At 45.4% G+C, this 25,639-nt stretch overlaps 1 protein-coding gene across 1 annotated transcript in view; it reads left to right on the plus strand.

Moving 5' to 3' along the window:
• SLC30A8 (solute carrier family 30 member 8) overlaps nt 1-25,639 on the plus strand; it is a 273,630-nt gene that overhangs the window by 111,946 nt on the left and 136,045 nt on the right. The window contains exon 2 of the mRNA XM_069220649.1: nt 8,486-8,688. Within this exon, the coding sequence (XP_069076750.1) occupies nt 8,486-8,688 (203 nt within the window). The remainder of the gene's footprint in view (nt 1-8,485; nt 8,689-25,639) is intronic.

The raw sequence follows: 25,639 nt of genomic DNA on the forward strand, positions 1-25,639 counted from the left end.
TTTACATAAGAGCACTTGCACGTTAGCACTGGTTAGCAGTGGTAAAGTGCCCAGAGTATCAAAAACAGCAAAAACAGAGCTCAGCACACATCAACAACCTGGGAAACAGAGGCACAAAGTTAGCGGAGACCACTGCAAGGATGCCAAGTCTAATACCAATTATTATAGCTCAGTAATGCTCTTCTTAATCCAATTGAGCCATCCTATGGCTGTTACAGAACTGTCAACCTTTACATTTCTTGTTGCCCTGTGAAGAGAGGGCAGGGCATTAAAGTGGATGGGGCTTAGTGTGAGCACAGACCCAAGCACTTTTACATTTACTGCTTCAAAGCACACGACCTTCATACCAGCGCCCCTCACTCCATTTTCCACCCTGTCAACAACAAAAACAGAGCTGTCGAGGCTGCAGCCTATGTCTTAGGGATGTTTCAATCACACCTCATAGTGGACATCGGCTGTACAGAACATCAAAACAATTAGGGGGTTATTACAACTTTGGAGGAGGTGTTAATCCGTCCCAAATGTGACGGATATACCACCAGCCGTATTACGAGTTCCATAGGATATAATGGACTCGTAATACGGCTGGTGGTATATCCGTCACTTTACTGTCACTTTTGGGACGGATTAGCACCTCCTCCAAAGTTGTAATAACCCCCTTAGTGTATCATTGCTTCCCATAAGATCAAGTCATCAGCTAGTTTCTTATCCCTCCTCACCTTTTTCATATACATCTCCCCTGCTCCTGCCCATTTTATCAAATCGCACTGCCATCTCATTATCAGGGGAGGCTTTAGGCTCAGCCATCTGATAGTAATGTGCCCCTTAGACAGGGTCAAGCCGAACATAACAAATTGCCTACTCAGCTTCTTAATTCTCCTCTTGGGTAGCAGGACATTTTAAGGAGTTTGGCGCCCTGGGCAAAATGGATTTTGGGGGCTCCTGTTCAAAATAGCTTTGAATTTATGATACAGATTCAACTCTTTCATGCCTTCTTTGGCCAGGTCACTGACAGTGCATAGGCACACTCCTCCAAATTTTAAATGTTTAAATCCAATATTCAGGAATAGTGAATTGTGCTTTCAATATTTAACACAGCAGCAGCTCACTAATATTGCTGCAAATAATGTGTGAGGCCCTCCCATTTCTCTGTGTGAGGTCCTGTTTTAATCTAAAAAAAAACTTTTTTATGGATGTTGCATGAAACATAAACACAGCATTTCTCTTCAAAATGTCCATAACAGGCACTCACACATCACCCATATTGAAAATCAGTTAAACGAAAACGGTATTTGAAATGATTTGTTTAAGAATTACTCAAGGTCATCAGGGCAAGACTCTGTAGAACAGAGCTGGCTCTATAGGGGGGCCTCTTGAAAGGCAGGGGCCCCGGGCCAAAGCCCACTTTGCCATTGCCTTAAAACGTCCCTGTCAGGTAGTAGACCCAGAAGTCACTGCTCAATAGTATAGGGAATTGTCCAGCCAGTAGCCTTATTTAACTGCTCCAACATTTCTACCCAGAATTTTGTAACAAAGGGGCACACCCTGAGTCCCCACTCTAATAAATACTGGGTAACTACTTGGGAGATCAGTAAGCAATGTGAATGAAATTGTACTGTTTAATTTTAAAATTTGCATTGATCAACAACTCACAATCTCCCCTGTGTATTCTGGCCTTATTGCTTAACCGTTATAGGGTCAACCTTTAGGGGCACCACTACCTTGTCCACCTGTAGTGCCCGGTATGAGTGTATACTTAGTCCCCTTCCCCCTGCCATAGAGAACATGGTGACCATTGTTTTTGTGGGATCATGGTCTTCAGGGAACGTGTACAAATTTCCCTGATTATGGCTGCGATGTATATGTACTGTCCTGGCCCAAGGCCAAAAATGTTGCAGGCTTCCTGTATGGTGATAAACCAAGCTGATGGGTAGAGATCAGACAGTGTGTTACATCGGCCGTCTTGCCACGACCAAGGATTCAGCAATTCGCACAAAGGATCTCATTATGCATACCTCCTTCTCTGGCGCATAGGGTGCCCTGCGTGTCACTCCCTGATCTGCTCTCTCCCAAAGCCGGCACGGCAGTCTGATCACATGCAGAATCATCTCAGGCACTCTTTTCCATTTCATCAGAGGGACCCCCCCAAAGTACTGTCACCATACGTACCTTTGAGTAGAGCATTTTCCCACTTGCTCCCCTCATCAAGCCGGTGGACTGCATGCTGGACCTAGGCAGCCAAATAGTATGATCCAAGGTCTGGTGCCTGTATTCCCCCTTTGTCCCATAGACAATCTTACTCTGTATCTTTTCTCTGCCCGTAGGAGTGCGATCAGAAGCCAATCCAACTCCTGAAACACTCTAACAGGGATCTTGTACATTGTGCGCTGAAGTACATATAGGCAGCAGGTCAACACTACTATTTTGATCAGCAATACTTTCCTCATCAGGGAGAGTTTCATGTTGTTCCAAAACTTAATTGAAAGGAAAAGGTTATCAGTCACCCTACCCAGTTTCAGTGCACTGCTGTGCACTGCTGTGCCCCGTATGCAATGTGGAGCGCGAGGTAGTGAAGACTCTCCATCTTCCAGGGCAACCTCTGCAGTTTGCAAAACCGATGCATGTGCTCTGCGAACCGCTAGGGGTCGGGTCCTCAGCCATCCTCCCACTGTGGACCAAATGAAGTATTATACATACGGATAACATCAAGGTCCGTTTTATATTTGATATAAACATGGATCCCCTTAAGGTGGTCGGGCCACCTGAGGAGCAAAGTCACTGGTTATGCATTGGTTACAGACATCAACATTTATCCACACTGGGCCCGCACCCTGCCAGTGCAAGAAACAGCCAGCTCAGAGACCAAGTTCCAGGGCCATCTGAGCCCTCTTACCTCATACTCCACTCATTGGTCTGCAATCATCTCCAATGAGTCCCCATAGGATAGACTGGGTCCTCTTGGCAGAGAACGGTGCAGCCAATCAGGATCCATACTGTCGTTCAGAGTGTCAGGCATGAGTCAGATTTGGGAAAAGGAGTATTGATCTTGCATCACCGGCGTGGCAGACATTAGTGTCCCATCTGGGCAGACAAGCATCTGGCCCAATCTGCATTCTCTGGACTCTTCCCCACAGCCAGCAGAGACCTTATGTACCTGCTATAACATCATACACGGTGGTCCCGGGTACTCATCCATGAAGGAGGCCCCAAAGAAATCCGATAGACACCTCTCCATGCCAGACTGAAAGCACCTGTACTAAACTATTTGCAGCAATACATTTATTAGGGGGGTATAACACCCCAAACACCCTTCCTAAAGCTATGCCCCTGATTACACCATATTTGGCGTAAGATCTCTATTTATGATTTGGTGTAATCAGTTCAGTAGTTTTGGAGTTCTTAAAGAAAAACTGATCCCCTGAGGATCCAACAGATCTCATGCATGAGATTTCATTGGCTGCCAACACTTCAACCAAGAAGTGTTGGCAGCCATCTCAGGACTCTGACTCAGCCGATTCTCCCTAAAAAAAAGTAAAATAAAAAGAGAAGGGGCCAGGGTAGGAATACCCAGACCCTCTAGGCCTGGTGGTGGGGTACTCCGGAGACCACGGCAGGGCCAAAAAGCATTTACATTTTTTTGTGTTGTAAATCACCACCAACTCCCCGGTACAAGGCCAATGTTCGGAAGGGGAGAAGGGGCTGCACAGACCCCCTCCCAATCCCTTTTTAACCTGGGGACCACCACCTAAACTGGGCCAGGACGATTTTGTATAAGGGGAGGACTGCCTCGCAGTCCCCCTAATGGGTCATTTTGGCCCCAGCGACCACCATCTCTCTGGGGCACGGGTGATTTTGTAAATTGAGAGTGGGTTGCAAGCCCCCCCTCACTACCAAGCCATGCCGTGCAAATACAAAGGAGGGGGGCCAGTAACGGCCCTAAGGATCGCCACCTCTATGGCTGACTCCCTATGTCCCAAGGCTTCCACCCTCGGAACACAGATGTTTACTCTCCCTTGGCAGAAGCTTTGACAGCTATTGCCAAGCAAGCAGTAAGTCCCCTCCCAGCAGGCTTGAACAGGAAAAACTCTCCTACCTGCTGGGAGCTGACTTTTCTTCTGTTTCCCTGTCCGCTTTTAAGTATGCAGGAAAAAAAAAAAAATCTTGCTCCCGCAGACAGGGAGCAGCATTTTGTGCTGCTCCCCGTGTGCAGGAGCAATGCCGGTTCCCGCTGGACGCAGGGTGCTGGCAGGGACTGCAGGAACATTCAGGCTTCCCCTGTGACCCCCAGCAGTGCACACTGGGTGCCCTGAGTTGTGCCAGGACACGAAGTTGCCAGGACCCACAGGATCTGGTCAGCGATGCCAAAATCATGCCCCCCCCTTTTTTTCATAATTGGTTGGGCCCTGTGGTATGGGGTCCCCAGGGCCAAAATCGGCCTGGGGATGGGGGGCCAGGATTGGCTGGGCCCCAGGGGATGGCCTCCCCAGGGCCACAATTGGCCTGAGGAGGGGTACCGTGAGGTGCTGGGGTCCAAGGGCCCAAATCTCATTTTAGTGTTTGTCTAGGCCCCGGGGCAAAATCAACCTTGGGAGAGGGGTTGCATGCTCTCCCACCCAGGTTGCCTACATATGGGACCCGCAGCCCATCCCCCACTGAGCACAGCCATGGCTGTGCAAGGCACAGGGGTTGGTGCCAGAGGGGAGATGGTTGCAGGGCCTGGCCGCAGGGCTGAGCCTGCAGCCAACCCACTTCCACGCACGGCCAAAGACCGTGCATGGAGCAGGATTAATTGCCTGCAGTGGGGGAGTTGGCAACAGGCCCTGCGTCAATCTCCCTCATGCACGTCCAAAAGCTGTGGGATCAGGTGCCTATGAGGTGTTGGCCACAGGACCTGGCTCCAGGCCATGGTGGGGTTCGGTGCCTATTGGGGGAGGAGGGTTGGCTGCAGACCAGACCTGGCAGCTGACCCACCATATGGGGTTGAGTGCCTACAGGGTGTTGGCCACAGAGCCTGGCCCTAGGCTGACCTGGAGTTTGGTGCATATAGGGGTTTGGCTGCAGGCCCGTGGCCAAATCCTGCCGCCTGCGGCTGAAGGCGGTTGGATTAAGGTAAGGTAATTAAGTATTAATTGACGTTAAAAAGCCCTAGAAATTAATTGACAAACCAAAGGGTAGAGGGATGTTATAGATAGAAAATAGAATTTTAAAAAAAACTTAGAAATTAACTATGTTATAGTTAGGTTCGGATTGTACACGCTCAAATAATGTAACTCATGCCCTAAAGTAGATAAACTCGCCTTGCACTGTTAATTACCCCACATATTACATCAGTCCTGACATCTTCTGTGACATCATTAATAATATCACTGCAACATTTGCAATAAAATTATTCAAGAAAAAACTATGCATGGCAGGGGCATAAGTTATACTTACCTTATCGCACAAGTTATAGTTGCTTGATATAACTCTAACTACTGAACTTCTATGGTTTTGTGTGTGTAGAATCTGACCCTACCTATAACGTCCAAGTAAGCTTAGTTTTTTTAGTGAAATTCAAAGTTTTTTTTAAAATTCTATTTCCTAAGTATAATGTCCCTGTAAACTTTGTGTGTGTGTGTGTGTGTATATGCATGTCAGTGACCCAGTGAACAGTACACAGCATAAATGCTCAGTGAAAAGAATTCACACATGAAAATAAAGTAGAAAAACAGTGGTACATCCTGCAGACTGACCTCTAACAGATTGTGGATAGCAATACAACCTTGGGAAAGATTCATTGTATTTGTGCACAGATGCAGTTTCAAAACGGGAAAAAAACTCAACACTATATATTCTTAGACCCATACAGTTCATTATCAAGGCCGGACTGGCCATATCGAGCGTCCGGCATTTCCCCTGGAGGCTGGAAGGGTGGTAGCTGCTTTTGTTCCGTGGGGGGCGTTGTAGCAGTGCAGCAGTTTAAAAGCACTGCAGAATTTCTTGTATATCCAACAGTTTTCAGGCAACAATAAAAGTGCCAAGATAACTCTGGTCATTAATGTGCCTGCTGGAGAGAGATCGAGTTTTGTCTAGGGGCAGTTTTGACTCATCTATGGTAATACAAAGGATTAATATGCCTGTGTTATGGCGATGGGGAATGTAAGCCCCCCTCGGATGATCAAACTGTTTATCGTCCTTGGCATATACTCGGTGTCCAGGGACCACTTCTGAAAAAACTGTTCTTTGCCTGTAGCAATTCCCCAGAGATCAGGCAGAAACAATTGAGAAAACCGGAAACCACTCCCCCTTCCACTGTTCCCAGAAATGGGAGAGCTCCAAGGAATAACAGGATTGGACTGGAGGAATCAACAGGGGGAGCGTGGTCCCTTTAAAGAAGAAAACAAGGCGAAAAGAGGCAGTGAGGGAGAGGAAGATGCGAGAGATGCAGAGGAGGCAAGGAGAACCCGTGCAAGGAGTCTAGCGAGGGGATCTGACCTCGCAGAGATGAGCCCATTAAATCCTACTCCGCTAGCTAAAAGACCCGTTTGGGGTCAATATTTTTTTGTGTGGATGAGTTGAATCATAACTAGAGGATTCCAATTGTGAGTAGTCAGTTTTTCTGTTATTGTCTTATCTGTTTGTTTTACTACGCTTTTGTTGGCAACTCTAGTGACAACATAACTAGAGTAATAACTAATTCCCCATTTACATTGAACAGTCAGTGTTGCACTTTTGGTGACGGGAGCACCAGACAGTCCTAGCACAGGGTGTATAATTCCTAACCAGAACACAACCCTTGAACCTTGAAAGACCTAAAAGTAGAAACAGTTACCTGAGTTCTTTTTCTTATTTTGAGGGGCATGATCCAGAACAGTACTCTCCCAGCCACGTGAAGGAAAAGAAAAAAAGAATAAACAGATTTTGTTTCTCAAGACCCACTGTATCTAACCTAGGAAATAAAAATCAACCATTCAAACCATATATTGTTTTCCTGTACTAAACCCTCCATACCTGGACAGTCTGCTTCAAAGACAGTGCACTATGCAGGTTACAGAGCAGAATTGTATGGGCATAGCTCAATCGAATAATCTTTGATTACTGTGCAGTTCATATGTTACAATCATAATCTAGCACAGGAAGCTATGAACTTCCATCAAAGAGCTGCATGCAAACTGTATGGTTCAGGTTAGAAAGGTAAGCATTTTTTGCCCAGTCTTTGATTATCCCAAATTTGCTTAAAAAAAAGTGTGTGTTTGGGTAGAAATAAATTGTTATTAGTAAAGTCCACTATGTTACGTTTTGCATCCTGAGTTTATGCTTCTCCAAACCAAGCATTGTTAAAAAAAAAAAAAGTCTACCAGTATGGATAACTTGAATCCTTCACCTTGTAGTCCCCTTTGTCTTATATAACATTTGCTGATTTACACTTGTATGATTAATTGTCTCTGTATGTGTGTGTGATGTAAAGTGCTCCACAAGCCCACACTGGTAAGAGAGGGGATATAAAATAAATTAAATACATGTGAGAGAGGGGCTATGGAGAGATGAGGCACTGTTTGAGGGTGATGGTGAGGGAATCATTGAAGAGCACAATAAAGATTGCTGTATCCTAGTGCTCTGTAAGGTCATCATTTACTATGCTTTAAAAACTAATACAATTGAACATATACTGAAAAGTGTGTTGTAGAATGCCCCTTTTTAGCCATTTTTCCAAATTTTCTTGGGGGGCGGGGGCAAGCGCTGTTGTAGTGGTCTGGCTTGCTTGCTATGTACCCTATGGGGGCTGGTCTGACAAAATTTGCCATGGCTGCGTTGGGTTCCGGGTCTGGCCGTGGATTATCACTAAATAGTTGCAAATACTGCGCTGTGCATAATGTGGAGGATCTCAACCGTTCCACCAAAACTGAGTTTCTGTGTATTTCTTGTTCCTAAACACAATCCTTTGCAATCAGATGGTGAATTCCTGAAAACTGTCAAAAGCAGACCTGTGTGGATTAAAGGGGAGGGGAAGATTCTCTTACCTCGCTCTTCACCGGTGCCGGAATAAATGCCTAATCAGCTTTAATGTTTACCCAAAAATACACCTGAGTGTAAAAAACATATTGTCCATCTGAGTAGAACACTGGCTCTACAGTGACAGGGGCTTTTTGAAAAATCACTTTAATTGAAATCTTGAGTTTCAAATATATTTGCTAGGATGGTGAATTCTCTTCCACAAGAAGTCTAGAATGTCCTTATTTCCATGAGTTATGTGTAAATTATTTAGCCACCTGTTCACTTTAGTGTAATCTCTTCCCCACTTTTATGCACTTCATGTATTCATTGTATTGTTTTACATTCTTTATGGCCTGCAACCTTCGGAAGTCCAGCCATAGACTAGGTAATTTATGCACAATAAATAATTACACAAGTGATACATAATATGCATGCACTTACATGCAAAGTTTTTACTGGCTGATTAATTATTTTAACCTGGTATTATTTTTATTCCCATTTGACTTTTTAGTCTGAATGTTAGCAGCGAATCACACGAGAAAGAACTGATTAATGAAAAGACCAATGAAGACACCCCCCAGTCCATTGCAACTTACCACTGCCACAACAACACCAAAGCACATGAGGCCAGGCAGAAAGAGCAGAGCATAGCCAAGCGAAAACTCTACATAGCTACAGTAATTTGTCTGTCCTTCCTTATCGGAGAACTTGTAGGTAAGTAGTCTTTAATGTAATAAATTCATTTAAGGGCCCTTACTTACTACAAACTGCATTTCACAAACCTGTGAGTGGAAATCTCCACCTCTCCTATCTTTTCTTGGGCAGGTCCTCACACATGTAAGTTTACTACATAGTAATAAATGTGGGCGGGACCACAAGGAGGTTCTGGAAGAAGGTGCATACTTACTACTATATAGAAGTAATTTAGGAAGGAGTAAGTAGGGGTCTTTGGGATTGTTAAGAAGGGGGTTAGGAGGGTATAGCCACCCACCCACAAAAGAGTAGGTCCATTGCTATTCACAAACTGCATTTCTAAAGGTACTACAGCTAAAAGGGCCAAGAAAAGTAGTAAATGTACTCCAGCTCAGACCTGGAGTAAGTCATTAACCACCCATGGCCACACGTACTGCAACACCCTAATGAAAATAATGGAAGGAGGGACGTAAAATAATACCTCATAGGAAATAATGTTAAAAAATAGTTCAGTTCTACTTTTCAAAAATATGTATACATTTTATTTTATATTTCTCATAACTGCTTTTTGAGTTGAAAGTAGAAAACAATACTTCTTAGGAAATAATGTTAAATAAATTATTTCAATTTTTCAAAAAATATGTATACATTTAATATGAAAACAATTATATATAGTTATGAAAAAATAAACAATAAATATTGTATGATAAAATAGTTTAATAACCTCTTTGAGTTTAAAGTAAATGTAACTTTAATGTTTTCAAAATAATTAAATTATTGTACATGAATTCTATACTTTAAAAAAAAAATGTATTGAAGTTTTGAAGTAACATACAAAACAAATAGCACAGTGCTCATGCACATACAGTGATTTTGTAATTTGCATTTAAGCTATATATTGTTATTGTCCACCTGCATAGCCAACAGGAGAAAAACATCATAACATCAATGACTGCAGTCAATTAGTGATGCGTATCTGTAATCTGTTTATTGCACTGTTCCCATTGTCAAATGGTTTATAGGATTTACATATCTGACCAGGTCAAGGAGTGTTCTCAAGGAGGATATCCCACAAGGCCTGCCATCAAGACGAGCTTCAGCCTCGACTTCCTCAGTGCCTCCATCCTCCCAAAGGAGACTGTATGCCTCATATATCCCTCTCAGCTTGCAGTGTTAAATATGTGCTTAGAGGGCCCACATTTGAATGGGGATTGGCTGGCATCAGTTACCAATACTCTTCTAATTGTTCATTGGCATTAAGTCATATCTTTCAGTCAGCAGGTCACCCCCTGGCTGGTGTGTCGTCCCCAGTACATTGCTTGCACATCTCATGGCCAGGAGCAGCATCACAGATGTAAGCTTGTAAGTGCTAGCCGGGATTTCTGTGACATAGCCAAGTAGGACTATTAGGGGTGTTCTTGGCACAGTGCCCCAGGTCACTTAATCTATGCAATCAAACACTGAGGCCTAGAACATTGCCCCTCTATCACATTACCATGTCAAGTGTGAAAAATCTGTGTCATTTGTGCTGCATTGTAGACATTGTGTATCAGCCATTAAACCCATACAATTTAGTAGGTGAGCGATATTGCTATTTTATTGCCACACCTGGAAGGAATAGGGATCACTGGGAGTACATTAAGATTGCTCGCTTCCTTACTGAGTGAAATAGGCTTCCAAGTTAGTGAGGTGTCATGTTATTCCACCATTCAGAAGCAGAGATGCGGAGTCCTTCAGGGCTCAACATTGAGCCCTACACTCTTCAATATCTACATCCCCCAGTTATCAGACATCATTGGTGGCCTTGGGTTTTCAATGGTGTCCTATATGGATGACATACAGCTGATAGGCATGCTATCCATGATATCTTTGCCACATCAACAAACAACAAAACTCAACAGCTGTCTGAAGAAGGTGTCTGAAGGGATGGCAGGAAGTTGCCTAAAAGTAAATGGTGAGAAAACTGAGGTGAGGTTGGGCAAAAAATCATCAGGCCCACCGGGATGAGAGAACATCCATCACCCCAAGAAGAGGCAAAGAGCCTGGGATTCACTGTAGATAAACAGCTCTCAATGGCCTTGCAGGCCAACAAGATTGCTAGCACCTGCTTTTTGGTCTTTTGAGAGCACTTAGAAAAACTTTGAAGTGGCTCCCGGTGGATTCCAGAAGAATTGTGATCCAGGGGCTAATTTTATCTCACTTGGATTATGGCAATTCACTAGATTTAGGCAGCCTTAAGGTGGTGATAAGGAAACTTCAAGTCATCCAGATTGCTGCAGCGTGGATTCTTTTAGGAATCCCCAAAATCACAGTCCGTGATGGAAGCTCTTAGAACTCTGCATTGGCTGACCATAAGCAGCAGAGTCCAGTTTAAGGCACTTTGCAAGGTTCATTGTGTAAAATATGAATTGGGCCCCAAAATTCATCAACAGTCGATCAAATCCTATCTACCAGATAGGGCCCTTGAGTCTGGCACACAGGATCTTTTAGCTGTTCCTAGAATAAAAAGATCCAGGTATGGGGGTCGTTCATTTTCATATCTTGCTCCTAGGCTGTGGAACTCTCTCCCACTGAAGTTGAGAGGTGAAAATAATTGGCTGCACTTTAGGAAAGAGCTAAAAACCTACCTATTTCCTTAATGTGCTTTTCCTTTTCCTCACTGTTTTCCCTCTAGCACTGAGAAGCCCGGTTTTGGGTAGCCATGTGCTTTATAAATTCAGTTTAATGTAATGTGTGGCGCAGTCTGTGTAGAAATATAATACGTATTAATCTCAGTCTATAATCAGGCAAGAGCATGCCCATATGAGTGCAGCAATACTGGCATTAATCATCCGATAAGTCAATGTTTAAATCATACTGCCATCTAGTTTTCGCTCTAACCTTAGTCACACACGCTTTGTCTTGCATGGTTGAGTAGAGTTTTGTAAGTAACCTCCTGGGGGTCGGCAAATTTAGCGCAAAGTCTAGTGCCTGCAAACTCTTGGGCTCCCAAGGTGGGAAAGTGTTTTGAATCTGTTTATATGTGCTGCGCAGTCTATGTAGACGAATACATCAAGTGGTGAACAGTTGGTGTTAGTCTGAATGTCTTGCAGAAAAATAAAAGTACCAGCAGGATACATATCCCCTACCACCTCCAGTTGCATGGACCACCATAAAGAGCAGCACCGTAGTTTGAGCCAGGCTCAGACCAGGAGAGAAGAGACAATCCAGAAGGAACCTTTGGTACAGCCACTCCCAAGCCCCCACCACGCATTTGGCACATTTGACAGTGCCATCTCTCCTCTAGGGTGCGTTAGTTGGGCGCAGACCTGCTGCTGCCCAGAGGGTGAGTCAACATTGTTCACCTCAACTGCCATGGTGCATGCACTGGATCTGCACGCAGAGAAAATACAGCTCTAGGGTGGATGCACACAGTCCGCCCTGTTCAAATGGTAGGGTCAACACCTCCCAAGAGAGTCTGCTGGTCCAGTTAAACTAATAAGGCTGGACCTGATGTGATCAGCATTAATTCTGTACTTAACTTTTTGTAATTTCAATGCATAATAAACCAATGTAAACAATTTACTTTGGGTAGTATTTTTATTTCAATAACTATGTTAATGCTCAATTAATATATTTCAATTATTTAAATATTTAATTAAAAATCAAGTTATTAGTCTTGTGGAATTTTTTATTTTGATCTACATTTAAAATACATATATAGAATCACTTATATTAATATTTAACATACTCATCTTTTTACTATTTTTTCAAGTTTAATATACTGTTTAAATGTTCGGTATACTTTACCATGAAGAGATCTCTGCGAAATTAGTAATTAGTAAAAATATTTTTACTAGAAATATGGCGTGCTTGGTCTATTGAAGAATTCATTGACCGAGCCTTGTGGATCCAATGTTGCTTCCGTTTAACCCACATCCCTTTATTCAAGTCTTCAAATGCTAATGAATGTTTATTTTGTTTTAGTTTAGTCGTTTTTGGACAGTCCGCTTGTCTGGGCTTTATCACCACAGAGAAACTGTAGATCACAAAGTTCCAAATTTGGCATGTTTGTCAGCAATTTTAATCAAATTCAAGAGAGCAGAATTCTCCCTTTTATAATTTAGAAATTATGTCCTTCATGTAAAACTCGCTCAAATTCATGCCTAAATTGATTGCAGTTTTTACCCGAAATATGCATTGCTATATAAGACCATAAGGGAGTGTCGTAGTTGGACTTTCGCTCCTAGGTGAGACTGCTGGTTTAGAGAGGACAGCACTTTTGTTTGTAGGTGACTAGGCCACACTTACAAGTTGCAACTGTCGGGCCAAGCCTCCCGGCTTACAAGCAGTACCTCACCAAAAATCCCAAACAGTAGAAGGTGAATTCTGGCAGCCTTACGCATGGCCTCTAGATTGCAACATTTCAGGGGAGTCGTGGTGGAATGGTAGTTACTCTTGTCTCTCATTAGCAATAAATCTCAGTAGCACACAGGCAATGAAGGAGATGCAAGAGGGTTTTCAATATGTTTATTGAAAAGACTGCAAAGTCTACAGTAAAATTAATGAGCTGCAATGATTAGGATAACAAACGATAAAAGAAGCATAATTGTAAAGATGAAAGTCATGAATACAAAGACCCTCATCATCTTGCAATAAATATGACATGTAAAAGTTCTAGCAAGAGAACCTAATCTCTAACCTAATGAGAGCTAGGTGTGATAAACCCAATCTGCCAGTACCATGTCCATGAGAAGCGTCCTCCAACCCTTGTTACCTTGGAATTAGGTCTCTAGGTCAGACTCTGTGGTGACACAAAGGCTGGTTTCTGCAGCAAGGTGAAGTGCAGAGTAGATGGCATCTGGAAGGAATTTCTCTAATGGCCTTGTCCGTGTGAGATGCATTTATACAGATCATATAGGACCTCTGACGTAGGTATGTTCCCAAACAATTGATAAGTAGGCAGGCTAGTGGCGGCAATTATGTAAACAATCCCCAACAAGTGTACATTATGTTCCTGTCACACATAAGTGAGAAAGGGACATGATATGACTACCTACGTACATCACTTGAGCATGATGCTGATACTGACGCCTTCGCAGAGTGGCACTGATAATGCAAATCAAAACATTTCTATAACGATAAACAATGGCAGCCATATTAAGAGAAATAATAAAATAAATGGACTAAAACAGAGCAAGTTAGGTAGATTAAAAGTCACTAGGTGAGGGGGCACAGGCCTGCAAGCCAAAGGGCTAAGCTAATCTCCTGAATCCCCATAAAAACTAACATGGATTCACCACATCCTCCCCATTGCTGTAACAAGGATGCTAACATAATATTAAAGGTGCATGAGCCAAGCTAGAATGCTCTGAGCTAAAAACAGTCTAAAATCTAACAAAAAACTAGGCCAAAAGCATACAGAGATAAAAATGTCAGTCATGACAATCACAGCAGGCCAATTGTGAATCAAATTAATAAGACAATCTGGCATAAAACTTTAAAACTTTTAAGTTAGGTCAGTGGTCAAATCATTTAACAATAATCATGATCTTGAAGAATGTCTCAGAAGTATTCAAATAGGAGTGCATCCAGGAATGACTCCACATCGTCAGATGTCAGATCGATTATAGGATTGGCAGATGGATCCACGGAGCAGAAGTGCGAAGAGTCCTCAATTGCAGGATCACCCGTGTAGGCAGCACCATCGATAGTGCCTGATGTCGATGGAGCCAAATAGTTAACCAGCTGTGGCTTATATGTGGCCTTGTGAATCAACCTCATTCTCATGAGGCACGACTGTGAATGAACCCTCATCGGAAACATCAGCAGTTCCTTGTCCATAGGAGGCACAAGCTCAATAACAAGACATACCGAAGGAAGACACTAGAAGAGGCACCAGGTGCTATGAAAGACCAATTGCACGCATCACAGAGCTGGTTGGAATGACAATGACCAATCATGCTCCAATTCTTCCAGCAATGGAGCACCAAAGAACTGTATCATTCGATCATAGCACAGCTGGGCTGGTGGTAGTAACTCCATCACTCCGCTTAGCTGAGAAAGCACAACCACTGCGTATTAGTAATAGCAGCAGCGGTACCCCGCCAATCAGTCCCAAAGTCACAGGAAAGCCGCCAAACACACTTGAAAAGAGTGAATGTATAGCTGATGGAATGACTCCGAAGACAGTCTGGAAGATGGAAGCAAACAGAGACCCACCTGTCTTAAAACAATGTACATTTCCCGTAGTGCTTGAGGCGTTGAAAATTCTGAAGACCAGCTCTTCAAAATGCTTAGGAAAGTTAGTATTTATTAGGGATTGTACCTCAGCTGATGATCTCGCTATCTGGAAAGCATACATCTCCCTGGCCAATGTTAACACCACTTGTTTTTGGAACAGTACCGCCTTTAGTCGGCTCAGCATGTCATAATTTACATTAGTAGAATCAATGTGAGATCACATTTCTGCTACTCTTATTTCTTGTGTGGGGGAAATACAACATGTCCACAACAAGATACAATTTGAGAGACGGAAATTGCATAGGCAATTCCTCGTCTCATTCCGCAGCAGCTCTGATTGTTCAGGGCCACATACCATCAATTCGAAAGTATATGAAATGCTGGATGAATCAAAGGGATGGGAGTACCCTTCAGAAGGTTCACGACCCCCACATTGCAGAAACTATGAGTGACACCTATTTTCCGAGCATTGAATGACTAACAGTAGTCTCACATTCGCTTCCCCTGAGAAAGACCTCTGTTTCGCCATTCAGACATTTGAACTATGAATGCAACACCCACACTTCTTTAATGTAGCTATCTCCAAGTCACTTGTATCTGCCCACAGCAAAATCTTTCAAATTTGTTTGTAAATGAAAGGTAGAAATTGGCAGGTTTAGAATGAGCAATACTGTTGAAGGACTTTCTGCTACTGTGAACGGTAGCTTTTCAAACCTTTCTATGTTGAGCATGGTGTAACTCACTTCCTTTTTAGCCATTATTTGTTGCTCCCTGGGCAAATTAAAAGCAGCAAACAAGTCACTACTGTTAATGTATTTCCATGGAATGCGGCCATTTGTCAGAATTCGTAACATCCAACCCAACTGCATGATGGAACGCAGCTGACTTTGCCCATGTTGTAAGAGGGACATGTCATTTTGAATGATTTCTATTGCAGAAGACACTATGGCCCTCATTCTGACCTTGGCGGGCGGCAGAGGCCGCCCGCCAAAGTCCCGCCGTCAGGTTACCGTTCCGCGGTCGAAAGACCGCGGCGGTAATTCTGACTTTCCCGCTGGGCTGGCGGGCGGTCGCCTTCAGGCCGCGCCGCCAGCCCAGCGGGAAAGAGGCTTCCACGATGAAGCCGGCTCGGAATCGAGCCGGCGGAGTGGAAGCTGCGCGACGGGTGCAGTTGCACCCGTCGCGTATTTCACTGTCTGCGCAGCAGACAGTGAAATACATTTAGGGGCCCTCTTACGGGGGCCCCTGCAATGCCCATGCCAGTGGCATGGGCACTGCAGGGGCCCCCAGGGGCCCCGCGACCCCCCCTACCGCCATCCGGATCCCGGCGGTCGGACCGCCGGGATCTGGATGGCGGTAGGGGGGGTCGGAATCCCCTCGGCAGCGCAGCAAGCTGCGCCGCCTTGGAGGATTCAATGGGGCGGCGGTACACTGGCGGGAGCCCGCCAGTGTTGCCGGTCCGACCGCGGCTTTACCGCCGCGGTCGGAATCCCCATTGGAGCACCGCCGGCCTGTCGGCGGTGCTCCCGCGGTCCTCCGCCCTGGCGGTCTTTGACCGCCAGGGTCAGAATGACCGCCTATGTTATTCAATCAAGAATATTGATAAAGCGCGCTACTCACCCGTGAGGGTCTCAAGGCGCTATGAGGGTCTCAAGGCACTAAGTTATTAAATGTGTATATTCCGTTGGACAGAGTATTCATGCCAATATTGACAACAGGTATGGCGGTTTCCATATTTTTCTCATCCATCTGTCTTAAACATGCAGCTGCTTCCATTTGAGAAAGCTTTACTATTTCATTGTATATGGCATACAGGAATCGTTTAGAGGGTTGTTTATTCGGACCTAGCAATAATCTTGCAAGTCTAGTTCCTCTGATAGAAGACTTAGATGTTCTTTAACTGCTGCTAAGAGCCGGGATGAAGCAAGGGTCCAGTCGTCTAATCTTGAAATCCCCTTAGGAATTCACAAAAAGTGACTGACACCCATTTGTGTCTATTGGCCACAATAAACACCCACCGGGACTTGAAAGTGTGGAATTATAGGTACCATCCTGAACCCAAGCATTCAGTTCTTCCATGGTGACATTTAGGAACGTTTGCCAATTGATGAATTTGGCTGGTGTGGGGATACTGGGTGCATTCATTTATTAAATTTTTTGCTAACCCAGACAGGACGTTTGTTGAACATGTCATTTAAAAATATCATTTATACAGGAATAATGCATGCTCTAAACAATACATCCCCATCCTGAATTTGCAATCTTGTGTTCTCCATACCCTTTCCACATCAATAGTGCTCTTCCAGTATTCATAACCTTCAATAGCTAGTCGAGGAACAAAGGAATCTGAATAGATTAATTTGGTGTCAGTTGGCCAAATATTCTGTATTTTGGACAGTGGTAGTTTGAAAAAATATGACTCTGAAGTTGTGGTGTCATGCCCAGAAAAGTATGCAAATTGTTCTATGTTTGGGGCTCCCCACAGGTGGAGTTGAACAGTATTCCCACTGTGTAATTAAATACTGGTCACTGGCTTGTTGCTAGGTGCAGATAGTAATGTCCCCAATGATTATAACAGAACATTTCCCCATGATTTGCTGCATTCATATATACATCATCACTTTCAAATGCAGTGTAATCCTGCAGCTCAGCAAGCATAGAATCAACTGTTTTAATTTAACATCCCAGTCATCAGAAACAACACCAGGTGTTATTACAGCAGTGACTGATATTTTGACTACATATGGAATTTGGATAACTTCATGGAGTGGAATACTGCCACGTCTTGGACAGTTCTTGTTGGTGAAGTGGTAGCTGGAATCAGCAGAAGCTCGTTTTCCGCCCTTCCCATGCTCGAGTTGGCATTTGTAGCATTTTTGTACATGCTGGTATTGTCAGAAGTGTTGTTTCTTCTTTGAAGAAGTATGTCCTGTTGGGTAATGAATGGGGACCGGGATCTATCCAACGTACCTATGGGTCTACTGTGCAGGATTGGCCACATGATACAGTTTTATTTTGCCAATGGAGACAAATCTGTTCTGTCCAACAGAATATACACACTTAATAACTTAGGCCCTCATTATGACATTGGCGGTAACAGCACTACCATGCCGGTAATAGCGGTAGGACCACCACCAGGCTGGCGGTACAGACCGCCATATTACGACCACAGCGGTCAACCCACTAAAACAAAGCCAGTTTGCAGACAGTACTGTCAGTGAGGCCAGACCGCCGCCCGCAGTTGCCATCCCCAGGCTGGTGCAAGCCACTGCACCGCCCACCCTATTACGACACTGCAGACAGCTACGATTCCTTTTCAGAACTTTCGGAGTTAGGAAGTGCAAGGAGGCGGAAGCGCTATTTATGCGTTCAGATGAGAAATACATTGTGACAAAGGTCTCAACTTATATCTTGGAAGCATGGAAATTACGTCTATCAATGCACCTACAGTTGGCACAGGCACAATAGCCTATGTTATCCCGTACCTATTTAGCTTGGGAAATCGGTGCAGGGTAATGTAAACTGGGTTAGGCCTCGGTCTTTTATTAAATGGCTGGAAGGCAATGCAAGGCCCCAAATGACTCGTCCCATAATAAGACATTTTAAATATTAGATTCATAATGTTTTTCTAGAATAAGTTACATTTTTATGTAAATTATGGTCAAATCAGGTTTTACGATAATGCATGGTAAATTGGATACATTTTGGCACATGTTAAATCAAAAATTCAAGCATAGTTCCTTTTATTGAGATGTTTTTATTTTAATGTGATTTTTATTGAGTTCGAGGGATTGATATCTATTGTGTGATTATTGTTAAGGCCGGATAGGCTAATAACAATTAAATAAATAAATGGTAAATGGCTACGATTCCTGGGGCGGGACAGCTGTCACCCAAAGCCTGGTGGAAAAAGCAAGTACAAAAGTACCCACTCACAGACGACTCCGCGAAAGCCATGGAATGCCACCTTAAAATCTTACCAGCGCTCTTCCTCGCCTTCCTCCTCTGACTACCGACACCATCGGTGAGTACACCTGCAGAGCACAAAAGGAGTGAAGGGGAGAGTTACACACCAACACACACACCATGCACAGACTCCAACACCCATACCGACACACACACACACACACAAAACACAGCCACGCCAAACAAACATATCACATACACACACCCCAGGTGAAAACTACAGAACCACACCAATATCACCAACAAGCAGAGACAGACAAACCAATACAAATACACAACAATACATATAATGCCCAAATACAAGAAAGAACAGTGAATGCAAATGAAAAAATGCCTAGAAATGAACATTGTACAGCACATGATAGATGTATGCAAACCTCCCTGCAAACAAAAAGACTTGACAAATGCATGGTAAGTAAAGCAACAGGAATCCTGTTGTCTAAATTTATAACAAATTAAATGTAATTCATATGTGCAACAAACACAACAAGGCCCGTAGGGCAGTCCAAAGTCCAAAAGTATTAAGTGTGCCTGGCAAAGGCCCCAACTTGACTCCTGACAGCCTAATGGCCTTCACAAGGTAGGGACATCAATGGGGCAGGCAGGGACCTCAAGGGTCTGTGGCTGGGGTTGGGGTTTGGGAGGGGGTCCTTGGGCTTTGTCTAGGGAGGTTTTTTTTCGCCTTGTCTCTGGACGGAGAGGCAGGGGCTTTGGAGCTATGTTTTGGGGCATGTGTTTTTTGGGGGGGATGCTTTTTGGTGGGTGTAGGGGCAGCAGAAGTAGAAGGGGGGTCATGGGAGGACTTAAAGGTGGAGGGACTTGGCCTGGGGAGGGAACCATGATGGCAAGGGGCAACACAGGGTGGGACAGGCTCAGGGAACAGATCAAGACGGGCAAGGAAAAGCTTCTTAGGAAGAAGGGGGATGGACTGGGAAACTGATTTGGGAGTGGTGGTAGAGCGAGTGATTGTAGGATGTGTAGGTGTGCTGGATATGGGTGCAGATGTATTCAGAGTATGGTTGTGTGAAGTGGAGGAATGTTGAGTGTCTGAGTGCAGGCGTTTATGCGTTTTGGGAGGAGGGGGGCAGGAGAGGCTGGGAGAGGACAGACAGGTTGTGTGGATGTATGTTGGGGTGGTATCTGCATGTAAGGTGGGTGTGCTGCATGTGTCAGTGATGGTGCTTGTGGTGAGTGCGGATGTGGTGCATGTATGAGTGTCTGCTGTTGTGGTGACTGAGGGCAACACAGAAGTGATGACAGGAACTGGGAGTGAGGATGCAATGCTGGCAGGTGTGAGTGGTGATGTGTCTGTAAGGGAGGAGGTCCTGGGGAGACGGGGGAGGCAGTGGCTGATGTGTCTGCTTTTGTGTTGAGTGTGTCCATGCTTGTGATGTGACCTGTGATGCCTGTGTTTGTCTTTGCGTACCTTGTCTGTTGCTTTGGGTGAGTGCTTGGCTGGGAAAGGGGAGAGGGCTTTGGTATGGGGCACAGGTAGCAGGAGAGAGTACGGAAGTACTAGGGACACTGGCTGCCATCAATGACGAGGCCAGAGCCTGAAATGATCTTTGTAGGCCAGGCAAGGCACAGTGAATGCCCTCCAGGTAAGCATTACTCTGCTTTATCTGGGATGGCATTCAAGATGGTTGACTGCCCTACAGAGATTGACTTCAGGAGGTCAATAGACTCAGCATTGAGGGCAGCAAGGCTGACTGGGGCAGGGGCAGAGGTGCCTGTGGCGAAGAAGATATCCACCCTCATGCGTGAGCGGGCACAGGCAACTGGGTGGGGAACTACTGGGAGGGTGGTGCTGGTAAGGGGGGGTGACAGACGAAGATGGTGCTGGAATGGTCCCAGAAGGTTCTGCCACCGCCAGGGAACTTCAATCAGAGGAGGATTCAGTATCAGTGGTATCTGCTCCAGTCTCCCACATGGTGCTCCCCTTGCCCTCCAACCCACTGGTCCCCTCGGCTTCAGAGGTCACTGCCTCCTGGGTACTGTGAGCTGCAGCCTCTCCACTCTTAAATGCCCCTACTCCTTTGCCTGGTGATGCTAATACACACAAGGACAGGATAGAACAAAAAGGTCGGGAGAGGGTGAAAAAGATGGGAGCTTAGGGTCAATACGAATCCCCATTGCACATATGTTCATATCAATAACATGCCTCTTTGAAAATTCCTCAATGAACTTTCTACAAAGTTAATAGACATTTCTCCAGACCTACTGTGCATACACTCTGATGTGCATACACTATCATGAAACCTCTACAATAACACTCAGGTTCTACTCTACACTGTCATGGCTCTTCTATACAGGATAATTACTGTGAGAAGTCAGTCCATGAGTGACATTTGTGCATTGTCATACCTACCTGTGTCACCCATAATTGACATAGATAGATATGTATTGGAACCAACTAAATATCCTGCATGTCCATGTCACATCCTGCAATTTAGCACTGTACAATTGCTATGGCACAGATACTCACCTATCACAGCTACTTATGTTCATAGCACAACTGTATCCTACCTACATTAACTGTCAGAGATACACTAGACATCCTTTATCCCATTGCTAACACACCCTTTCCACTCTAAAGCAAACAGTACAGGATATGGACTCTGTAACTCACCCCCTTGTAGCTGCTGTGTTTCCCTCAAGCGCCCATCCAACTCTGGGTAGGCCACCGCCAGTATGCTGGCCATCAGTGGGGGCGTGGTCCGACGGGCACCACTTCCTCGTTGGGAGGCTGCCCCCAACTGGGCCTCTGCAGTCTTCTAGGCCCGGCGTCTCAGGTCCTCCCACCTGTTCCTGCAGTGGGTGCTCCACCGGATATGGACCCCTAGGTTCCGCACTTCCTTGGCAATGGCCTTCAACATCCTTTTCTGTGGATGGGCGCTGACCTGCATGGGAGACACAGAAGGAAAGGCACTTTAATGTAGACCCATCAACCTACGACATTCATAGGCCTTCTAACAGTACACATATCAGCATTGTACACAACTTCACACTTCCACAACATTCCTAGCAGTCATATCGGTAGGTACACCCTCCACTGGAACATCCTGCATACACATTCTAACACACTTACATACCCATGTAGCAACAAAAAAAAACATAATGCGACCTACCTGCTGTTCTGGAGCCCCATACAGCTTTGTGTACAGGGGCAGGACCCCATCCACAAGTTTCTCCTGTTCTTCCGTTGTGAAGGCAGGTGCCCTATCCCCTGTAACACACACCATTGTGACTCCCAAGAACACGGCTCAGCAGCACACTCCGTGGAGGTCTTGATGGCTGGAGAGTCAGGAGTCAAGTGAGGTACACTGTAGAAATTGGCGGTCACGGCCACAGTGGTCTGGACCGCCATCGCCGGCGGTTATCTTCATTGGTCCCTGTATGCCATAGACATCAATGTTAACCAATGGGGAGTTGCATGGCGGCTCCGACCGCCTATCGCCATGAAGGCCTACGCTGGCGGAATGAGCTCACTGACATCCGTCCCCTGCATGCAGGACAGGCAGCAGCCATTTTGCACTGTAACTGTTATGAAAACATAACTATAAAGCATCACTACACATTTCCATCATGGCCATATGATGAGTTACGCTCTGAGACTGTGTACATTACAACCAGGCAGTATAAACTTTGAGTGTGCACAGATACCGACATCATGACAGAACTAAACTTACATATTGATGGTGACGGTACGCTAGCACTGACAAACAACCATCTTACTGATGTCATCCTGTGAAAATCCCAGATGTATGTGCAACTTACATGAGTATTTCAACAGCTCGGCACGTTGAAGTCTGCTCTCCATGCAACAAGTGGTAGCAGATGTGATGCTGATTCTCCATTTGTGACCATGTAGTTGGATGCATGAAGTGTAATTGTTGGCACTCTTTTGTTGTATGCCATGTGTAGATGCAGACCACTGTGGAGGGTGAGGCATGCACCTGTGTACCGGCCCCTGGTTGACTTGCCAACAATGGAAGACGAACACATCATCTCCCACTATTGTCTTTACTGTGCTACAATCAGGGAGCTGTGTACCCAGTAGGAGTCCAATCTGCTGCCAGCCATTCGACAACCTACAGCCATTCCTCCAACTGTGCAGGTGCGATCTGTCCTCCACTTCTTGGCCACTGGCTCATTCCAGGGGATAGTGGGCATGGCAAAAGGCATGTCTCAACCAATGTTCAGCAATATGTTGAGGAATGTCTTGTCTGCCTCAGTGAAACATATGGAAAGCTACATTCAGTTTCCCCATACTGTAGATTTGGCCAGTGTGAAGGCTGGTTTCTATGCAGTGGGACATATCCCTCATGTGATTAGGGCCATAGATGGCACCCACATTGCATTAATACCACCCAAGGCTGATGAGGAAGTGTACAGGAACTGTAAGAGCTTTCCCTCCATTAATGTGAAGATGGTCTGTTTAGCTGACCAGTACATCTCCCAGGTGACTGGAAGGTTTCTAGGGTCTGTCCATGATTCCTACATCCTCAGGAATAGCAGTGTCCCACAGTTGATGGTGCATCTACAAAGAGTGAGGGCCTATCTCATCGGTTAGTATGATGAGTGTATATGTAATTACTGTTCCCCCAGCCTTCCTACTCTGTCTGTATGTGACATTGTGAATTGTTAATGTTTGTTTACCTCATCCACAGATGATTCAGGTTACCCTAATCTCTCCTGGCTACTGCAACCGGTAAGGAATCTAAGGACCAGGGCTGAAGTACAGTACAATGAGACTCATGGGAGGACAAGAAGGGTGATCAAAAGGACATTCGGTCTGTTGAAGGCAAGGTTCAGATGTCTGCAGATCTCTGGGGGTTACCTGCAGTACTCACCACAGAAGGTGTGCCAGATTGTGGTGGCCTGCTGCATGCTCCACAATCTGGCACTAAGAAGGAATATCCCATTGCTGGAGGGGGAAGGAGGTAGGGACAATCCGGTGGCAGAGGAGGCAGGAAATGTGGGTGATGAAGATGGGGATAAGGAAGGTGTAGACACAAGGACACAGTTCATCCAGCAGTACTTCAGCTAAGCTTCTGGTAGGTACATCTCTACATTTACTCTGCCTCATGTTGGAGTACAGGATGGGTGTACATCCTTCTCCATTCCTGATTTGAGTAGGTGTTGATCTCATTTGGGTATCAGATGTGTGCATACAAGGGTGGCCTGACAAGTAGGTCAACAGTCCCACTGTGATGTTATCTTGTTCATCTGTCTGTGTTGCATATACTTAAGACAGCCTATCTACTTCTTCACCAATTTGTGACTTCTACATTCTGGTATCATATGTTCATTGGCATAGTTTGCTGCTTATTGTGGCCCTAAATTGATGTATATACTTGACATCCAAGGGTGTGAGCTGTGTAGTACAACAACAATGAGTGTCTATCACTCAGTTCATACTGTTAGATGCAACGATTATCTTGTCTCATAGTACCTGAACAGGGTTGTGGTCATGTGTGCAATAGCATTGCATTATCTATCAATGTGTATACCTACATTGTAAATCATTTGACCATCATGATGTGCAGGTACATACTGTTGGCAACAGTGCAGTTTATATGTGATGTACTTTCTGTGGTATCAATTGCAGAAGTGCTGTGGATGATGTTTGCCTACTCTTTCCTCTCTGCTACCTGAGGGTCCAGGGATGTGTGGACACTGACTGCTGCAGGGAACCGGATGTCAGGTTGATACATTCACATCTTCACTGTGTATTGATGCTCAATTTCTGTGACATGTCACACATTTGTTGCACTATTACAATGAGTAAACACAAAACACAATGACTTGTGTGTAAGTGGATTTATTGTGTATACCAAAGGGTGGATAGGGTGCAAGGCAGCGGGCCCATGGTGTCCTGTAACATCAGTCTGAAGGGCAAGCAATTGGTGGCACAGGTCCGGTATCCATGTGGCATTTGAAAATGGGGCTGTGGCAATAGAGAGTCAACAAGGTGTCTCAGTGGCACACAAGGGAGACAGTTCTGGAGAGGCTCATTTCCTGGCAGTGGGATTGGTCTTGGCTTCAGTCCCTGCAGGATGTCTGGCTCTGCGACCACATTTGCGTGGGAGTTCCTCAGCTACAGGGGGTGGCTCAGTAGTGGCTTGTGAGTCCTCAGGCATGGCCAACATCTCATTAGCTGCTGCAGTTGTAGAGGGCTGGTCAGTAGGTTGGCTAGTGGAAGGGGTCTGGTGGTGGGTGGAGGACTCACGCAGGACTGTGATGAACTCCTGCATCAAGCCTTTCATGGAGGCCATGGTGGGTGGCATTGAGGGCATGCCACTCCTGCATGGCCTCCTGGTGGCAGCCTCATGTTTTCCCCAACATGTCTGAGATCTGGCCCATCTTGTCCTGGGATTGGTTGTATGCTCCCAGGGCTTGTGCTATTGCCTCATGGGCAGGTGGCTCTCTGGGTTGCCCCGCCCTGTGGCCCCTAGCTGCCCTCCCAATGGCGCTAGCACCCGTGCCTGTGTTCTGGCACAGCGTGCCCACTCCCACTTACACCAGTACCTTCATCGTCTTGTGTGGTGGGTGCTGACTAAGGTCCCTGCACAAGTGGGCACATTATGGATTGACATGGCCTGGAGACACTGGTTTGGGGGTGTTGGGTGACATGTGTTGTGGTGGCAGAGGTTGTGGGGGGCTCTATGGTGTCCTGGGTGAGGCTGGTGGAGGTGGACTGCCCAGAAAGCCTGGATGGGCCAGGTGGTCTTCCAATTCCAGACATCCTGTGTCGCTGTCATCACAGGGGTCTTCACCCGGT

This window comes from Pleurodeles waltl, chromosome 2_2 (assembly GCF_031143425.1).
Source record: "Pleurodeles waltl isolate 20211129_DDA chromosome 2_2, aPleWal1.hap1.20221129, whole genome shotgun sequence".
In the NCBI taxonomy this organism is placed as follows: domain Eukaryota; kingdom Metazoa; phylum Chordata; class Amphibia; order Caudata; family Salamandridae; genus Pleurodeles; species Pleurodeles waltl.